The 17,315-nt window shown below is 46.2% G+C and overlaps 1 protein-coding gene across 1 annotated transcript in view; it reads right to left on the bottom strand.

Moving 5' to 3' along the window:
• Positions 1-14,462, bottom strand: part of TOGARAM2 (TOG array regulator of axonemal microtubules 2) — a 29,231-nt gene extending 14,769 nt beyond the window's left edge. The window contains exons 1-10 of the mRNA XM_064647999.1: positions 14,213-14,462; positions 13,179-13,460; positions 12,645-12,865; positions 11,058-11,215; positions 9,766-9,812; positions 7,503-7,784; positions 6,047-6,135; positions 4,988-5,129; positions 3,707-3,865; positions 1,487-1,619 (exon numbers count right to left, since the gene is read on the bottom strand). Coding sequence (XP_064504069.1) covers positions 1,487-1,619; positions 3,707-3,865; positions 4,988-5,129; positions 6,047-6,135; positions 7,503-7,784; positions 9,766-9,812; positions 11,058-11,215; positions 12,645-12,865; positions 13,179-13,446 — 1,499 coding nt within the window. The 5' untranslated portion in view covers positions 13,447-13,460; positions 14,213-14,462. The remainder of the gene's footprint in view (positions 1-1,486; positions 1,620-3,706; positions 3,866-4,987; positions 5,130-6,046; positions 6,136-7,502; positions 7,785-9,765; positions 9,813-11,057; positions 11,216-12,644; positions 12,866-13,178; positions 13,461-14,212) is intronic.
• Between the last annotated feature and the right edge of the window lie 2,853 nt (positions 14,463-17,315).

The following is a 17,315-nucleotide window of genomic DNA, read 5'->3' as shown; positions in this document are numbered from 1 at the left end:
CACAAATCCAAAAGGCAAATAGATGGATTTCAGATTGGATGGATTAATTTGTGGTGATTTAACAAGACAGCCTTTCTGAAATCTCTGGCACATGAAGTCCCTACGTCACTGCTTCCTAGAAGCTGTGAGACCATGCCATGCTTCTGTTCCTTGCACCCTCCCTGTACCTGTCCCTGAGACACAATCCTGTCAGTGTGTTACTGGGGTATTTTCCTTCTTTGCCATCCCCAGCAAAGTTCAAGAGTGAGAATTTACACTGCCTCTCCATAGCTGAATTTCCACTCTGCAATCTAGTCCTGTTTGTCCCCTAATCCACCCCACCCCACACACTTCCCATAAAGCAGCAGTATGTCCTAAAAGATTTCACACCCGGGCAAGAACAGCAGAAATGCTGGATTTTCCAGAAAATCCCTACTTAAAATAGCACCCACAACAGCAACATGTTATTTAAAAGGTGCAAAAACTTGCCTCTATCAGCACTTGCTTTGTGCAGGACCTAAGCTACAGGAAGGTACATGACCCAGCCATCAGGGCTGCAGCACAGGACTCGAGACTCATCCCACGGGGGTCCCTGAGGGTAACCCAGACCCCCCACACCTGCAGCAGCTCTCTGCATCTCACAGGGCACCAAACAGAAATGGGAGAGGTACAAAACAAAACAATTGCACTAGGAGATGCATCACGGAAGATTTTTCACAGTTATCCCGGTGTGAATGGAGTCCTAGTGAGCAGACGCTAAGCCAGAAATCTAAAAGACAACCAGTATCACATGAAACTTTTAAGTCATCACTGCTGGGCCTCTGCAGGTCTACTCCTGTATGTGTCTAACTGCAGGACACACTGTGACTATTGACAAGACATCTCAGGCCCACATTAGGCAGTGAGAAGCAAAAAATTGAATTCTAAAAGTGCAAGATTCCTAAAGATTTTTTTTCTTTTTTCTTGTCTTCCTTGTCTTTCCTTGAGCCCTTCAGGAGAAATGACAGGCTGAGCAACCCTGCACCACAACTCAGTCCACTCCTCAGAAATAGGAACTCCCTGTAGGTGTGTCTGGAACACACAGGAGATCATAGGGAGACCCTGTCTTCTGCCACTGCTGCCAGTAGCAGGACCAGAGACAAATCCTTACTCAGTCCCACCTGGGCCAGTGACCTGAGACACCCAAATCTCTAAACTCAAGACTGCTTCCATCCTGCTTCTGGCTTCAGCCAGCAGATCATCTTGTTCTGCAGCTTTCCCTCTTCCCTACAGATTGCACTTGCAGCTACATGGAGCAGAGAGCAAAACTAGGAAATAGCCTGGACCTGCTGCAGACCAAGGCCAATAAAAGGCTACTCTCAAGTCTTTATACTCTGACTGCTCTGGAGTGGTTTCACTAGTCCCCTTTGGACCTCTGGGCTGTCTGGGCTCTGAGGCACTAGAAAAATACACTTCTAACCTGCCTTTACTCTGAGAGGGAGAAAAAGGGAACAGGGGACTTTCTTACCAGTTGTCACTGCTGAGCCATGCGAGTGCACTGAGCAACAGCTGCTGAGGGTCAGAAGAGGGTCTGCCTTTCTGGGCATTCCCACATCCTGGCTCCTCTCTGCGCTCCAGACCAATGGCCATCTGTGAGTTCACTATGAGGAGAAGGTCAGACATGAGCATTACATACCCCAGCAAGACACTCCTCCACAGAGCAGGCAGCAACCCAGTCTCCCAGCCAAGATTACATATGGATGAAAACTGGCACTGCTTCAGAGAATTCACTGCTGTCTGGCTCACTGCTTTCCCCAGCATCCAATGCTCTCCCAGCCACCCTCAGCTGGGCACCATCTCCTTGTGTAAACCTGAAAATTGCACACACAGCGCCAGCTCCCAGGTCCATATAGGTGCCACAGCCAGCTGCAGGCTCATAGTGCCACAGGGCTCACACTCACTGGGAGACAGTGCTGCCCAGCAGGACATGTTACCCCAGGAGTAAGCTCCTCAGGTGGGCATGTGCCTCTCTTGTCTCATCTCCGTAATGTCCCATCTCTGTAACTTTCTGAGGAAAGACCTCCAGCTGCCTCCCATGAGCACCAAGCCTGAGCAACTGAGTCCTGCTGGGCTCGGGTGAATCCCCAAGGAGCAACCACCATGGAATAGTGATACCTGATCCTCTAAATCTGACAGTGTCTCTGTTTCCATTTACTTCAAATATTACAGACAGCAGGCAGCTGAGGGCACGTACATTTTAGCATACTATTGGGAAAGTAGTAGTTTATGGATTTTGTTATTTTCCAAGCATTATGAATATTTACTATTTCAGAGGTACCCACTGGCTGTATTTCAGAGATGCTGAGGTGAAATTTATTTGTCATCAAATGTACTTGTTTGCAAACTCTACAACGTCTAAGCTTTCTCTTGTGGAAAAATGCAATTTCTAGTCTAGATAGTTGTGATAAAAAAGCCTTCCAAATGCGAACTGAGAATAAAAATATGTAAATATAGATGCAAATTGTTGGCAAACGCACTCTCTTGATGATAAATTTACGAGGTAGAAGAAAATTCAGATGATAAATGCATTTCTTATGAAACCCATTTGCCATCAAAAGCACTGTCGATCAAAAATTTCATGTCTTGCACTCAAAAGCTCATTTTCTAAAGTGTAGATGAAAACATCTGAGCTGTCTAAAAGTATTGAGTATAAATATTGCACAGAATCTAGATGAACTGTTATAGACTCTGTAGGGGTTTTATGCTACCTTGCATGTTCTACAAAGTATGGAGGAACTGTAAAATCAAAAATATTCGGATGCGAGCTAATCCGGATGTCACTGATGTATCACTGTCACTGACATCAATGATGTCACTGCACAGGTATGCAGATATACACATCTATATTCAATATGAATGGAGGGCCATATCAGGCTAGTTATGGTCAATCTTGAAAACTGAAGTGGCGTCACTAGAAAAGAGCATTCAAAGTATCATTCCTATCCCCCTTTTACTTATCCACCCTGCTCAGGATCATAACATGAGGCAGGCTACCCACAAAGGAGAGACAAGAACTACTGTGGGCTATCTGCTGTATATTTATTGCAGGCAGCAAGCAGCCTGGAAGCACCAGGCAGCCTGTCCTGTATGTCATCTGCTACACACAGCCACTGTATTTGGGTGGGGCGACAGGGGAAGAGCACTGCTTGTTCCCAGTTTCCTTTGCAGGCAGTGGGATGAAAGTGGATGGAAGCCATTATGCACTTCTGGGTGCAACAGCACGATTGTATCAAGTCCCTGATTTCCATGCAGAGACAATCCTTGCTGTGATAGCAGAAAAGCTGGCTGGAGAGCCAGCACAGGCAGAGGGCCAAGATGGTGCGTGGACAATTGATCACAGTGGTACTCGGAGGGGCACAGTGAGCACACCCTGCCAGACTGCACTGGAGCCCAGCTCTGCACTTACAGCTGCCTCCTGGCACCAATGTTGTATTTTGGACTATCAATATGGGCAAAGGCCAGAACTTAAGCCTTTACTATTGCTTTATTCAGCTCAACTTTCCAATGGATCTCTAAGCACCAACTGCTCCAGCACCACCAAGCTGGAGTAAATCCAAAGCAGATTTGCTGCTAATTCTCAGGACAGTCTATGGACCCAAGATCCCAGGTGTGGCTGAGGAGAGAGGCAGTTTGTGCTCCTTGTGCAAGGAAAAAGCTTGTGCGTGGGGCAGCAGTGGAGCAGGCTTACCTGAGAAGTTGTGTGGGAAGCTGCCATCCATGTTGATGTTGGGTGTCTTGGGCATTAGGGGCACGTTGACCTGCTTCTTCAATATTCGTGTCTTCAAGGCAGCAGCAGGCTTTCTGTGCACATTGAAAAGGGTCCCGTTGACAGGTGGTAGGCTAAAGCCTGCAGATACCAAACAGGACCTTGTAAGTGAAGAGTGCTGGACAGCATGGCTATGGGCTTGGAAAGGGCTAGAAAACTTTCTGGAGCTGGGTTACATCTCTTTGTTGTCCCAAACAACTTCAAGCATAACAATTGCATGGTAACATTGGACAGTGATCACATAATCACAGAATCGTAGAATAGTTTGGGTTGGAAGGGACCTTTAAAGGCCACGTCGTCCAACTCCCCTGAGCAGGGACATCTTCAACTAGATCAGGTTTTTCAGAACATCTTCAATGATGGAGCAACAACAGCTTCTCTGGGCAAACTGTTCCAGAATTTCATCACCTTCACTGTAAAAAATTCCTTCCTAACATCTAGTCTGAATCTACCCTCTTTTAGGTTAAAAGCAAATGCAGTGGCACTTTCCCCAAGAAACAAGGAAAACTCAGCATGGCTTTTCCTTTGTTTTTCTGTTTCAGAGGCTGGATTGGGAAGTTACAAAAAAAAAAAGGAAAAAAAAGAGCAGATAACCTTGCACGATGCCCTTGGGCTGAGTGCTGACTCTTCAAGTTCCCTGCTGCTGCGCTCAGGGCAGCACACGCAGCAGTGCAATCAGAGCCCGTCAGCTGTGATTAAGTCAGTAATGCTGCTTGCTCGTGGGGGTAAAACATAAGCACTGGCTCAGGGCTTCAGCACAGCTCTACGGTGAGAGCTCCTCGGCAGGGAGTGGTGTGAGCAGGATCTCTTGTGTTTTAATTAGAAGCAGTTTAATTTTGTTTCTTCCAGGTTGCACCTTGGTTGAAAAGCATTCTTTTGGACTCATCCACTCACCTTCTCTGGAGGCTGCTCACAACTAGAGAGTCTGAAGCCCCTGTGTAGTTTGCGTGACAGAGTTTTCTACTCTGAAAGACTTTATAGGTGAAGGTGGGAAGCTGATATTCTGTGGCAACTCAGTGAGGGCCATAGGCAAGACACTTCATGCCTCTGTATTTTTCTTTGGAAAATGGAAATAAATCATATTCAAACTTCCTCTCAGAAGCAAGTGTAACAGCCTTCCAATCTGATTTCATAGAGTTTTGCAACACTATGCAAAGAGAAAGCAAGTGATCAAAAAGGCTCACAACTATAGCAACCACTTACTTTCTTCAGCTGCATTCCTGGTGTCAACTCTCTGTGTAGGGAGCTGCAAGGACTTTTCTCTCTCTTTCTCCAAAAGCTCCATCTCTCTCATCTTTCTCTGTTGTATTTTCTTTTCAGCTGACTTGCATAATACAACACGGACCTAGTTGCAATGGAAGTACATCACAGACCATAAACAGAGATACACAAACCGTACACAACAGGAACACAGTGGTAGAGTGTCATAGTCTTTAAAGCAGCTCCATATACCTCCCAATAGTTTCAGAAGAATTTCTCCTGTCCTCACTTTGACAATTACACACAATGAGGTGGAACACTTTATTGCCATAACCTTCACTGGTCCAAGGTACTATTTGTGAATCTGTGTCAGGGTGCCCTGCTTGAACTGAGAAAGTCATAGGAGTGCTCCAAGGCATAGGAAAAGCTCACACTACTGGTGAACAGGCCGTGGCAGGAGAATAAAAACCATCTGCAATAACCGGCAATAAGAGCTGTTTCTTAACACTCATGGCCAGTAAATGCAGCTGTTTCTCACTTCTTTGGTTCTGAAGGACTCAGCTGCTCTCCAAGAACACAAGTCCACAAAAGGAGTCATGTGAAAATAAGTTGCAGAAACATTGGTCTTAATGAATTAAAAAAACTGACAATGAGAGGGCTATGAGATACAGCAAGAAAGGTAACCAGGAAAAATCAAACTCTCCTATTTTATTTTGCTTCTAATGTTGCTTACACTCAACATTAGAATCTTTCCTTCTCTGCTTCCAAGTGTGCATTTTGCACACGTTCACTGATGTAACTTGTCCTGCCATTCAAAACTTCTCTAAATTGGCCTTCACACATAGAGAGGATGCTTCTTGCACAACCTTAGCACCATCTCCTAACCAGTGACACCTGCACCAGTAAAAATACTCAAGCAATTGCTCTGTAGCTGTCAAATGTGTTCCCAAGAGAATCCCCATCCCCCAGGAGAGGAATATTATGATTTTCAGTGACATTTTGTGCTAAGCACTGAACACTCACTGAAAAGGAAGCCTGCTCATCCCTGTCCTTAGCCCTTACCCTTCCACTGCTGTCCTTCAAATCGTCATCGTTCATAAAGCGAGGACTCATGAGATGATCCATCTCCTTGGTCTGTCTCAGTGGGAGGCCTGTTAATAGAAGCAAAAGTCCATGTAAATGTCCAGCAGACTTCAAGCCACCAAAAACGTGACACTGGGGAACAAGGCAACCCAGGTTCCAGATTGCAGAGCTCTCATAATACACAGAGATTATGTATGAGAACAGCAAGGCACATATACCTATAACCTCTCCAAACAGATGGGGTACTGCCATATTGCACTGGCAGCTGAAATGACACTACTCTGTTGGCCATCAGACGCAAACCTACTGCATGATAAAGGCCTCAGCCCTTGGCTTCTGGTGAGCAGCTGTGTTTGATAGAGAAGGGTGAAGAGATGCAGATTGTTCTTGCCAAAGAGATTTTATCTGTTCCTATCCATGCTGATTTTAGTAAACATCCTCTTTTTCCCAGTAACTAAAAGAACTCCTATGTTTTAATAGACGTATGTATTTGCTGGAATATTTTAGAGGGCATTTAAAGAAAAGCTTAGGTCCACTAGAGTGTTACCCAAACCTGAATTGTGTTCTTGAAGCTAGATAATTCATTTTCCCCAAGGATTTTCACTCTAAATTATATGAGATCAGGCCACTTTCTACCAGGCCTAAAGGCTGATTTTCTTAATGGAAACAGTACAGTGCAGCTCATTCCAAAATACTCTCCAACAGAGCTGTTCAACTCAGAGAATTAATCATTCCTTACAGAGCTTCACAGATGATAAAATCATGTGGTAGCCAAGCAGGAAAAAAAAGATTAACTTTCTTCAATCAGAATTTGTTTCACCCTGCAGAATGACCAGGTCAATAATGAAAGAGAGACAGATATGGGCTTTGAGGAAGGAGGGCTGTTCTGGATAGGAGGCAAGGGCTTGGAGGGTAAGAGCATCTGGGAAGTTGACAGGGAAACCACTGACTCCTTGGGATCACTGCAGTCAGCCAGGCCTGCAAAGCGGAGATACAAAGCATAATAGAGGCTGCTCTGCAAACCTAAAGCATCTGAAGCTACAGACTTCATTGGACAGATTTCTTGGAAACTTCTAAATAACTGCACAGGGAAACATGCTCATGCTGGCAGCCACCCCAAGCAGGCCAGTGGACAACTTCGACCCACTTCCACAGAGCTACCAGAGGAACATCCTGGACTCTGGGCTCCTGTTGGACAACAGGGAGCCCACAGACCTGTGGTTACCAAGGGTACGTCACCTGCACATACACCCTCCTGCTCCTCTCCCTGCCCCACAGCTGTACACTCCTGGAGCTACATGGGGGATGACAGCAGGACAGGTTACTGCAGGGGGGCACATGCAGGGGAGAACTGTTCACTGGGAATGTGCACGGGCTCTCTAGGATGGGAAAAGACCCTTCCTCCCACCACAGAGAGGGACAGTTCCCGCCTTACCTCTTTGTGAGGCTACCAGATGCTCAGTCTTCCCCTTGTCCTGGCCAGGAGTGGTTCTGGGGGCAGTGCTGCTCACCTCCCTCTCCCGGGGGTCCTGGGTCAAGGCCCCGTGAGCGAGGTGGGAGCGGTGACCTCCATTGCCAGTGCCGAGGTTCCACACACCAGCCTTGCAGCCAAACAGGGGAGCGAGGGCACTTGGGTATGGAGGTTTCCCAGGTCCTTCCCCACACCATGAATCTGTTGTCCTCTTCATCTGTTTTTTTGGTATGGACTGAGAAGAGGCTGCAGACCAGGTAAAAGGGAGGAAGTGAGTTAGTTGGCCTCACTCCTTTACAACGAACACACCTAATGGGTAAGGCATTTAAGGGTTTTTTTTAATCATTCATTTCAGAAGATCAGTTTTTATTTTTCACGAAACTGGCATCAGTTTAATTCCTTTTAACAGAACTGAACTAGCAAGCCAGGAGAGAGATTCTACTAATTTGCTTATGTGTTGCTATTTGCCCATCCATGATTACAGGATCTCTTTCCTTCCAAAGAGTAGGCAACGCACAATGGTCTCTAGAATTTGACACTGTCTAGGAAGTAGATGCTTTCCAAAGCTAGTGTTTAAGTCCTTTGTTTCTGTAATTCCCATTGAATTTTGGGCTGGGTTTTGTTGGGGCTTTTTATTTCTCTTCACAACAAAAGAAGTACTAGGACACAAACCATATCACCAGGTATTATAATGAAAGGAAGCTTTGCACTCTACACTAGATGTCCCCAGTATTCAATGGGCCTATATCTGTAGGGTGCAAATTGGCCACCCAAACATTGTACTTTTGTTCTGCTTCATTGTTACAGGGACTTATTCCCTGCTTCCTATACTGGAAAGACTCACAAACCCATGATAAACATGATCTGCCTCAAAGAATTTGTGATCTTGGCTGTTCCTGAAAATTCAGAATTTCTTAATAGAAATAGCACAGGGCAGCTCCTTCTGAAATACTCTCCAACAGAGCTGTTAAAACTCAGAGAACTAATCATTCTTTACATGGCTTCACAGATGATAAAATCATGTGGCAGCCAAACCATAAAAGAGGAATAACTTCCTTAAATCAGGATTTTTTTTCCCTGTGGAATGGTCAGGTCAATAATAAAAGAGAGACAGATAAGGTTTAACGATATAGCTCATTTCTAGTCCAGAATGTATCCTGCAAAAATGTCACCTTACTTACTCAGCAACACTTCTCCCTAGTTGCATTCAGTATTCTAGCTGCATATCAGCAATAAAGGAATCATTCTGAAGGGACATGCCCATTATTGGCAGAACTAACACTGAGCCGAGGGACCAGTGGATCTTATCCCTTTTTCTGCATCAGCAAAATTATTTGTTCAATTCTCCTCTCTCCTATCACTATAAACCATCAGGAGGCAAAAGGACAGCAACGTGTCGTTGAGGTTTTCAACTTGAAAGTATTGGCTGACACAGATGCACCAGACACTGCATTTTGTCTTGTAGAATTCTTATTCCTAGTGATAAGGCAATGCAGGGAGGGGAGGGCAAGCCATAAGGCATCTCCTAACCCAGCCTCAGTTTGCAATGCTGCCACAGGCAGATAGGGCAGGGAAAGAGATTTGTAATCATGAACCTGGTATATGTGGTTTGAGGTAAATGAGTTGCACAAAGGAAACCTCGGCATTTAATTTAGGTTTGTGCTTTAAGAGGATGAAAAACTCAGATCCTGCATAGGCTGGATCCTTTTTTAAGTCTCTTTCTCTGTAAATGGAAAATTTACAAGGTCTTTCTATCACAGGAGATTTCACTATTTCTCCCAGTGCAAAAACAGGCAAACACAGGCAAAAAGCAGGCAAAAACAGCTCTCAAAGGATTCGGCTCAGGATCTGCCCCAAGGAAGGTTTTCTCCTTCAAGTGTATGAGGAAGGAGTGGGAACATTTCTCATTTCATGCTAAATGCCTTTTTCTCTAATAATTGTGACATTAGAAACTGTGCAGGGAGATAAAAGGTATGCACACAATGTAGAGGAATGTTTCTTTTTCTGATGTGCATTTCCAGGGCCCCAAGATACCCCTCCAGTTCCTGCCATTCTACACTTCAGTCTGGAATAATTTTCACTGCATCACCAGAGCACATTTCCCAGTGACTGGGTTCTGAGGGAGTCGTCTGAGCCCATCAAGGAGCTGAAAAAAGTTACAGGATAGTTTTCAAGCAAACTTTCAGATTCCTATGGTCATTTTAGGACAGACATGCCCTGTACCTACCTAGATATTTAGAGTTCTTCTCTTCGTTTCTGCTGATTGATCTTAGCCTTGAGAAAATTGAGGATAAAAGAACATATGAGGAGATAGAATGAGGAGGTGGGGGATGGGCGTAACATTAAAGGACACAAACTTTCTCAGCATGGTCATTCTGATGAAGGAGAAAATGCAACACATAAAACCAACAATACGCAAAGCTGATTAATTGTCATTAACCTTTCTGTTGCTGGAGTCAGACAGAGCTCATCAAGCTCCAGCTGAAACACTGGAGCCATTCTTCAGTTTGTGTCATAACTATCCAATTCTGCTGTCTCTCCTTTTGGAGTTAAGTGGCTCTTGCTGATATGTACAGCCTCTCTGAACCAGTAAGAGATGTTAAGGCAGTCATAAGTCTGTATTGAGGGCAGCTACTTTTGTACTGCTGCAGAAGCTTAACTTTGCCTGGTCATGCCTTAAACTGATGACAGCATCTTGCTACACACTGTAATACCAGTGCTGTCTCCCGAGGATAATATTACACCTCCTTGCTCTTTCAAGAAGAAAAAGGGTTTTTCCAACTCAGTTGGCAGGTAAGTATATTCAGATTGCACTTTAAAAGCCATACTGAAGCTTTTAAATTGGACTGATATTTCCGTGACTCGTTATTTATTGTTATAACTAGGATAAGGTTGACAGCTAGATTTCCTCATGCATACCCAAGAAAATATCTTTCCATCAGTTACAGACCTATAACTGTTCTCTAACACCTTGCCCTCTTTGATCTTAAAACCTTATGTAAATATTAAACATCTATAGGATTATACATCCATAAACCAAAATTTATCTGGCTCTCATTTCACAGTGGAGGCCCAGACACAGAGAAGTTATGACTGACATTTACAGAAGCAGCATCTGAATGTGCAGACAGCTCTACAATAGCCAGTATTTGCCCTAAAATATTCTTGCAGAAACTGACAGTCAAAGATCACACACAAAACCAAGTGCTGCATTCAGATCCATGCAATACAGTTCCCAAATGACACTACAAAGATTATAGAGGGAATCAATAGCTGAGTCTAACAGAGGACCTGTTTTAAGGTCCTCTTAAGTCCTGCCTCCTCTTTCCCACCATCACCTCTGCTCTTAGAGTGTATGTTGTTGGTTTTGACATTGTGCTGAATCATTATAGACAGGCAAAATGGTGAATACACAAAGGTTTGCGTAAATACATTGGAGAGCTGACTGTGGAAAATAACCTGACGAGACGAAAAGTGCAAGGTGAACAACATATCGGAGCAGCAGACACCTTGGCTTACCTCATGTCCTGGGCCTCTTGGTGCTGAGAGCTTGGGAGAGACACTGCAGCACTGCCAAGAGGTGGACTTACTGACTTAGGTATAGGGGGGATCAAAGACGGTCCCAATGGCCCTTTCTTCATATCCCCACCACTGCAATGCACAGGCAGCAGGGAAGCCTGGAAACAGTAGAACACAGTGCTCAGCTCAAGTACCCAGCCCTTCCCCTTTGATGTCACAAGAAGTTTAGCCATGCTTTTAGCTAGGACTTGGCAGGAAAAGAAAAGTCAAACTGATGGAGCAGCTTGGCCCAGGGTGGGCAATGGAAAGGGAAGTGGTGAGGAAGAGACCCTGTCTCAAATTTGCCAGCTCTCTTCCCTCACTCACTTCTCTGGCAGTGTGGCTGCATTACCATCTGGCATCCACATGCTTGGCATAAAGATGTTCTGAGGTGCCACTGCCTCTCTTGGCCTTTTGGGTGGTATGGGAATGGATTTAGGTCACCATCCTCTCACTGTCCCTAAAGCACCTACCAGCTATTGCTGATCTCCTGCCAAGTCCCCATAAAATCATTCTGCACAATGTCAAAAACTGCTTTTCTCAAGCCTGTAACGTTTTCTGCTTCTGCCCTTCCCCTACAGCCCCCCACCAGCCTTTCATCCCAGATGCTAATGTGCTCTCTGCATGCTCAGTGCTCTCCAGATACCACACAATTCATCTTCACAGGCTCGCTGTCATTTATTAAGTTCAGCAGAGCTCCTTGCCCTGCTGCTCTGTGTAAGGTCTCTGCCTCTTCTAGTTGCTTCATGGCTAGGAAGGAGGGTGGAGGGAGCAGGGGCACATGCACACCCTTCCTTAGTATCCTATCATTTTTGGCAGAGCTAAAGAGCCAAACTGGGACCTGGTCAAACTTCAGTGAAATGATCAGCTAATGTCAGGGATACATTTGGCCCTTTATCAGCAAGGCTGAAATCAAGTACACAAGGCTTTTTATTGGTTATTCTCTTTAAAAAAGCTGCTGTTCATCTGCTTTCTCCTGCACACCACACCAAATCCAAAATAACTGAAGCTCCTGTCCCTCTTGCAAAGGGATCCCCAGTCATGTGGATGGGGTTTGGACTGCACTCCCCATGGCCACCTGCCATCACTTACCTATGGACAGACCCATGGCAGAGGACAAAGCTGTACAGAAGCTGATGAAGTCCAGAAATATTATTAGAGACAACTGTGCAGAAGGGCATGGCTGTACAACTCAAAAGCTGAGGCAACTTAGAATTGAGTTTGCAGGACTGCCTGCTCCAGCAAATATTTTTTCCATCAAAACCAGACAGAGCTGATATAAAACACCACTAAGACACTGGAGTGTCTGGAACTGTAACCACAACATATTGGTAACGATAGCAATATCTATTGCTACACGTCAATGCAGGGGAAAAACTCTGCAGCACACACACTGCAAAGACAGCCTGAAGCGTGATGTCCCTCTGAGCTCTTCCGTGGCTCAGCTGCTTCCATTCACTTACACCACAAGGAAAGAAGACCTCAGAACTCTGCCTACATGGCATAAACTGAAAATTGACCACACAGGATTTGGCTTGTTTTCCTCACCTGGCATTCTCTTTCCTCTGTTATCACCTCCTTGTTACTACTCTCACTGTCATCACAGCCTGGGCCATTTTCCCCATGCTCCTGCTCTCTGTTGCACATCTTGCTGGGCTCCAAGGAAGGAGGGCTGTTCTGGATAGGAGGCAAGGGCTTGGAGGGTAAGAGCATCTGGGAAGTTGACAGGGAAACCACTGACTCCTTGGGATCATTGCAATCAGTCAGGCCTGCAAAGCGGAGATACAAAGCATAATAGAGGCTGCTCTGCAAACCTAAAGCATCTGAAGCTACAGACTTCATTGGACAGATTTCTTGGAAACTTCTAAATAACTGCACAGGGAAACATGCTCATGCTGGCAGCCACCCCAAGCAGGCCAGTGGACAACTCTGACCCACTTCCACAGAGGAACAACCTGGCAGGACAGGTTATTGCAGGGGGGCACATGCAGGGGAGAACTGTTCACTGGGAATGTGCACGGGCTCTCTAGGATGGGAAAAGACCCTTCCTCCCACCACAGAGAGGGACAGTTCCCGCCTTACCTCTTTGTGAGGCTACCAGATGCTCAGTCTTCCCCTTGTCCTGGCCAGGAGTGGTTCTGGGGGCAGTGCTGCTCACCTCCCTCTCCCGGGGGTCCTGGGTCAAGGCCCCGTGAGCGAGGTGGGAGCGGTGACCTCCATTGCCAGTGCCGAGGTTCCACACACCAGCCTTGCAGTCAAACAGGGGAGCGAGGGCACTTGGGTATGGAGGTTTCCCAGGTCTTGCCACACACCATAAACCCCTTCGCTTCTTCATTGGGGTTTTTAACATGGACTGAGAAGAGGCTGCAGACCAGATAAAAGGGAGGAAGTGAGTTGACCTCATACCTTGACAATCAACCCATCTAATGGGTGAGACATTCAAGGGTTTTTTTGATCACTTAGGAGATCAGCTTGTTTCTAGTTTTTCATGCAACTAGCATCAGTTTAATTCCTCTGAACAGGACTGAGCTAGCAAGCCAGGAGAGGAGATGGAAGGCTCCACTGGTAAGACGGGAAAAAAGATTCCCATTTGAGACTTGGCCTCTGTGAAGGCTACCAGTAAATACCTACAGGGTGCTACTGCTATTTCTGGAAGCCAAAAAGACATCTCAGCAAGCAGGCAGACCTTGCTGGTGTTTTTACAGCACCATACCATCTTCAAGGTGGGGTATGATGAGGAAGCAGAAGAAGAACAGGAAATTTACCTATAGCGAGACCGGACAATGATAGCAAAGACAGAAACAGACCTTACATATCATTACCATGTCCCATTTGTGGCCAGCTGAGCCACAGTCCCTGTCCTGGCTGGCAGTACTAGCGATTTGGCTACTGTTGAAAAGGAGAAAGCATAATGAACTAATGATAGAAAGATGTGATGCCATGTGTATGCCTGGAGGATCATCTTGTGGCTGTCAGCCACCTACTCTGACACAGAGCCAGCACTGACATCCACGGACCATTTCTCCCTGAAATCTAGTGGGTTTGGGGTTTTTGGGCTTTTTTTTTTTCATTTGGCTGAGGCCACCACTGCATGTCCAGCTCCTTTCTATCCTCACCTTCAGTGGTCCGTCCGTTGCCACCAAACCGTATGTTCGGACCGAGGCTTCCGCCCTGCAGAGCTCTGTGCCTGCGTTTGGGTTTGGGAACGCTCCCAGCGGAGGCAGCAACGGGGGCTTGGCACCTAGCTTTAAAATAAGGACAGGACGGGTGAGTCCAACTCCCGGCAGCGGACAGGGAGGGGCCAAGCCAGGCACGTCTCCTCCCGCCATGGTCCGTGCCCCCCTCACCTGCACATCCTCTGCGCGGGGCTGCCCCTGTGACGCACCCGCGTTCCGTCCCGCGGGCCGCGCAACGTTCGGTCATTTGCATACCCGCGGAATCCCCAGCGCGTCCCACCCCCATCCCACCCCCATTCTATCCCCTTCCCATCCCCGTCCCACCCCCTACCCCATCCCCAACGCGACCCCCTTCCCAAGGGCAGGCAGCCCTGCGCCTCGCCAGGCAGGGCTCGGGAGTTTGACACTGTCTAGGAAGCAGATGCTTTCCAAAGCTAGTTTTCCAGCCCTTTGCTTCTGTAATTCCCACTCACGTCTGGGTTGGGTTTTGTCAGGTTTGTGGGGGTTTGGGGTTTTTGTTTGGTTGGTTGGTTTTGGTTTTGTTGGTTTTGTTTTGTTGTTTTTTATTATTATTTCTCTTAATTGCAAAGGAAGTGCTGGGAAACAAGCAGGTGTTATAATTAAAAGAGGCTTTGCACTCTGCATTTGATGTCCCCAGTATTCAGTGGGCCTATATGATTAATGTATCTATAGGGTGCAAACTGGCCATCCAAATGTTCTCCTTCATTGTAACACGGATTTATTCCCTGTTTTCTTTACTGCAGAGGCACCCGAACACAACATAAACATGATCCGCATCAAAAAATGTCTGATCTTGGCTGTTCCTGAAAATTCAAAATTATACACAGCGTATTTCCCTGTCCCTTGTCCTGGCCAATCTCTTCCCTATTCCCCAGCCTCCAAGACTGGGCTCTCACTTGCATGGCGTGAAGAATAGCTGCTGCTGCACTTGCCAGCATCTCCCAGGTCTCGCGATCAACACTTTGAATGCAGCTTTTGTACATGCTCTGTCTCCCTGAGCCCAGCAGTATTCCTGGGCATCGGCACCATCGCTGCAGGCAAACGTCCTCCAGGCAGAGGCTGCAGGAAAGAGATTGCAAGTCCTGGCTGAAGAAGTCTCCATTCTGCTGCAGCCCTCTATCTGCGGCGAAATCACCTTGTGCTGCCATGGTGGGGGCAGAGGGGGTGACGGGCTCTTTGCAGATGAGAGTCTACTCGAGGTGCTGCTGGTCACTGGGCCTGACACAGCTGCCGGTGCATTTCCCTGCAGCATCAGGAGCCTACATGGAAAAATAACACTGCTAGTGCAAGTGACAGCCACCAATCCCTGGCATGGCCCTGCCTACAGGGGGTCCTGATACCAAACTGCTCGAGTCAGGTGGTGTTAGAGCAACATAAAGAGATGTTCAAGCTATGCGTTTTCCACATTCTGTCAAAATTATGGCCATAAAGTCCAGATGCTGGAGGAAGACTGCTGTCAGCAGCATGGGGGAAGAATATCTCTACCCCAGCAGCTGCTTTCCCCATGGCTGTTTGGGCATGGCAGCAGAGGCCAGCCTCTCACCGTGCCCACTTGCTGTTGGACACAGGACAGTGCCTCAGAGTTGTTCCCACTGAACTCAGGGCTGCGACTGCAGCAGGAGCACCACTCCATACATTTGATAACAATGAGCTGTAACATCATACAGGACTTGCCCCAAAAGCTACCAAAAAAAAAAAAAGGGTTAGAATACTTTGCTCCTTTTCAATACAGACATATCTGGATTTAAGCAGGAGCACTGGGCTAATGATACTGGAGACTGGTGTGTAACCCCTACCTCTAGCACTTCCCACTAATTTGCAAGATTTTTTACTGTTGAAAGGCATAGATAGGATTTTACAACACACCTATGAGCAATTCTGAGCCACAACTCAAACCACAAGACAAATACTTCCAAATCTGCCACCCACTGGGGAAGGAAGGAGAAAAGCCATTGAAACAAGTGCTGTTATAGATAAATTGCCTGCATTTATCATGTTGCTGAGGTACCTCTAGCACTTGCAGCACCTCAGAAAGCCTGAAACTACAGCACAACTCATCATTATGGATGCCAGCACCCAGAAACTTTCTGCCATGCTCACATCAGCAAGCACATATCCCAAAGGACTACTGGAGTTGTAGACAGTGCTATAGCATGCAAGGTGTATGAGGGCAAAGAAAGTTTGTGCTTAGCCCTTCAGGTTAGTGCTACAGCAAAATGTGACAATGTTCAGCTTCAGTCCCTGTAGACCATCTCTTTGCTGGTTTGGTTGCTTTCACTTCAAAACTGCTTCTGACAGAGACTTCAGTTGCCATACTGGGCTTCCTTAAACATATTAGCCCATTTCTTATGGCCTAAGTGAGAGGTAAGAGGGGATTTTACAGAGCATATTTTAGGACAAGAGGTCAGGATAGCAAGGCAGCAGTAAAATCCCTGTAGATGTGAGTTCTGAAGGATGCCAAACAGAACCACTTTTGAAAATCCACTCATAGGTGCCTCTAAGCTCTGCAAACACAATGACTACCACATGGCAGCTGATTGAGGCCGGAAGAATCAATCACAGACACAGTTCAGTGTAATTATTACAAAAGGAAAAACGCCTCTGCGCTCAATGGAAAAGGGAAAGGCAGATCTCTTTTAACATGTTCTGTAAGCTTAAAACAAATAATAAAGAATGCCTGTACAAGGCCTTAGGTACCCTACTAACAATCCTGACAATCAGACTTACAATCAGATAAAATGGTATCCTTAAACAAATTTCAATGGAAATTGTTCATATTACAGCAAGGCCTTGTAATGTTCTACCCCCCACTCAAGTGATTTAATTCAGCTCAAAAGCTGTCAAAGTGTTCATCTGGAGCAAAGGTAGTGTTTGCAGAAAGGCTGAAGTCAGCTGAGAGAGTTAACCCACTTCTGGCTTTCATCTTTTTTATTAGCTTAGATACATCACAGAATATCAAGTTGGAAGAGGACCTCAAGGATCCTCTGGTCTAAACTTTCTTGTCAAAAGCACCTAAATTCAC

Source organism: Pseudopipra pipra, chromosome 3 (assembly GCF_036250125.1).
Source record: "Pseudopipra pipra isolate bDixPip1 chromosome 3, bDixPip1.hap1, whole genome shotgun sequence".
NCBI lineage: Eukaryota > Metazoa > Chordata > Aves > Passeriformes > Pipridae > Pseudopipra > Pseudopipra pipra.
Note: the sequence above shows the minus strand (reverse complement) of the source record. Positions and strands in the feature narration are given on the sequence as shown.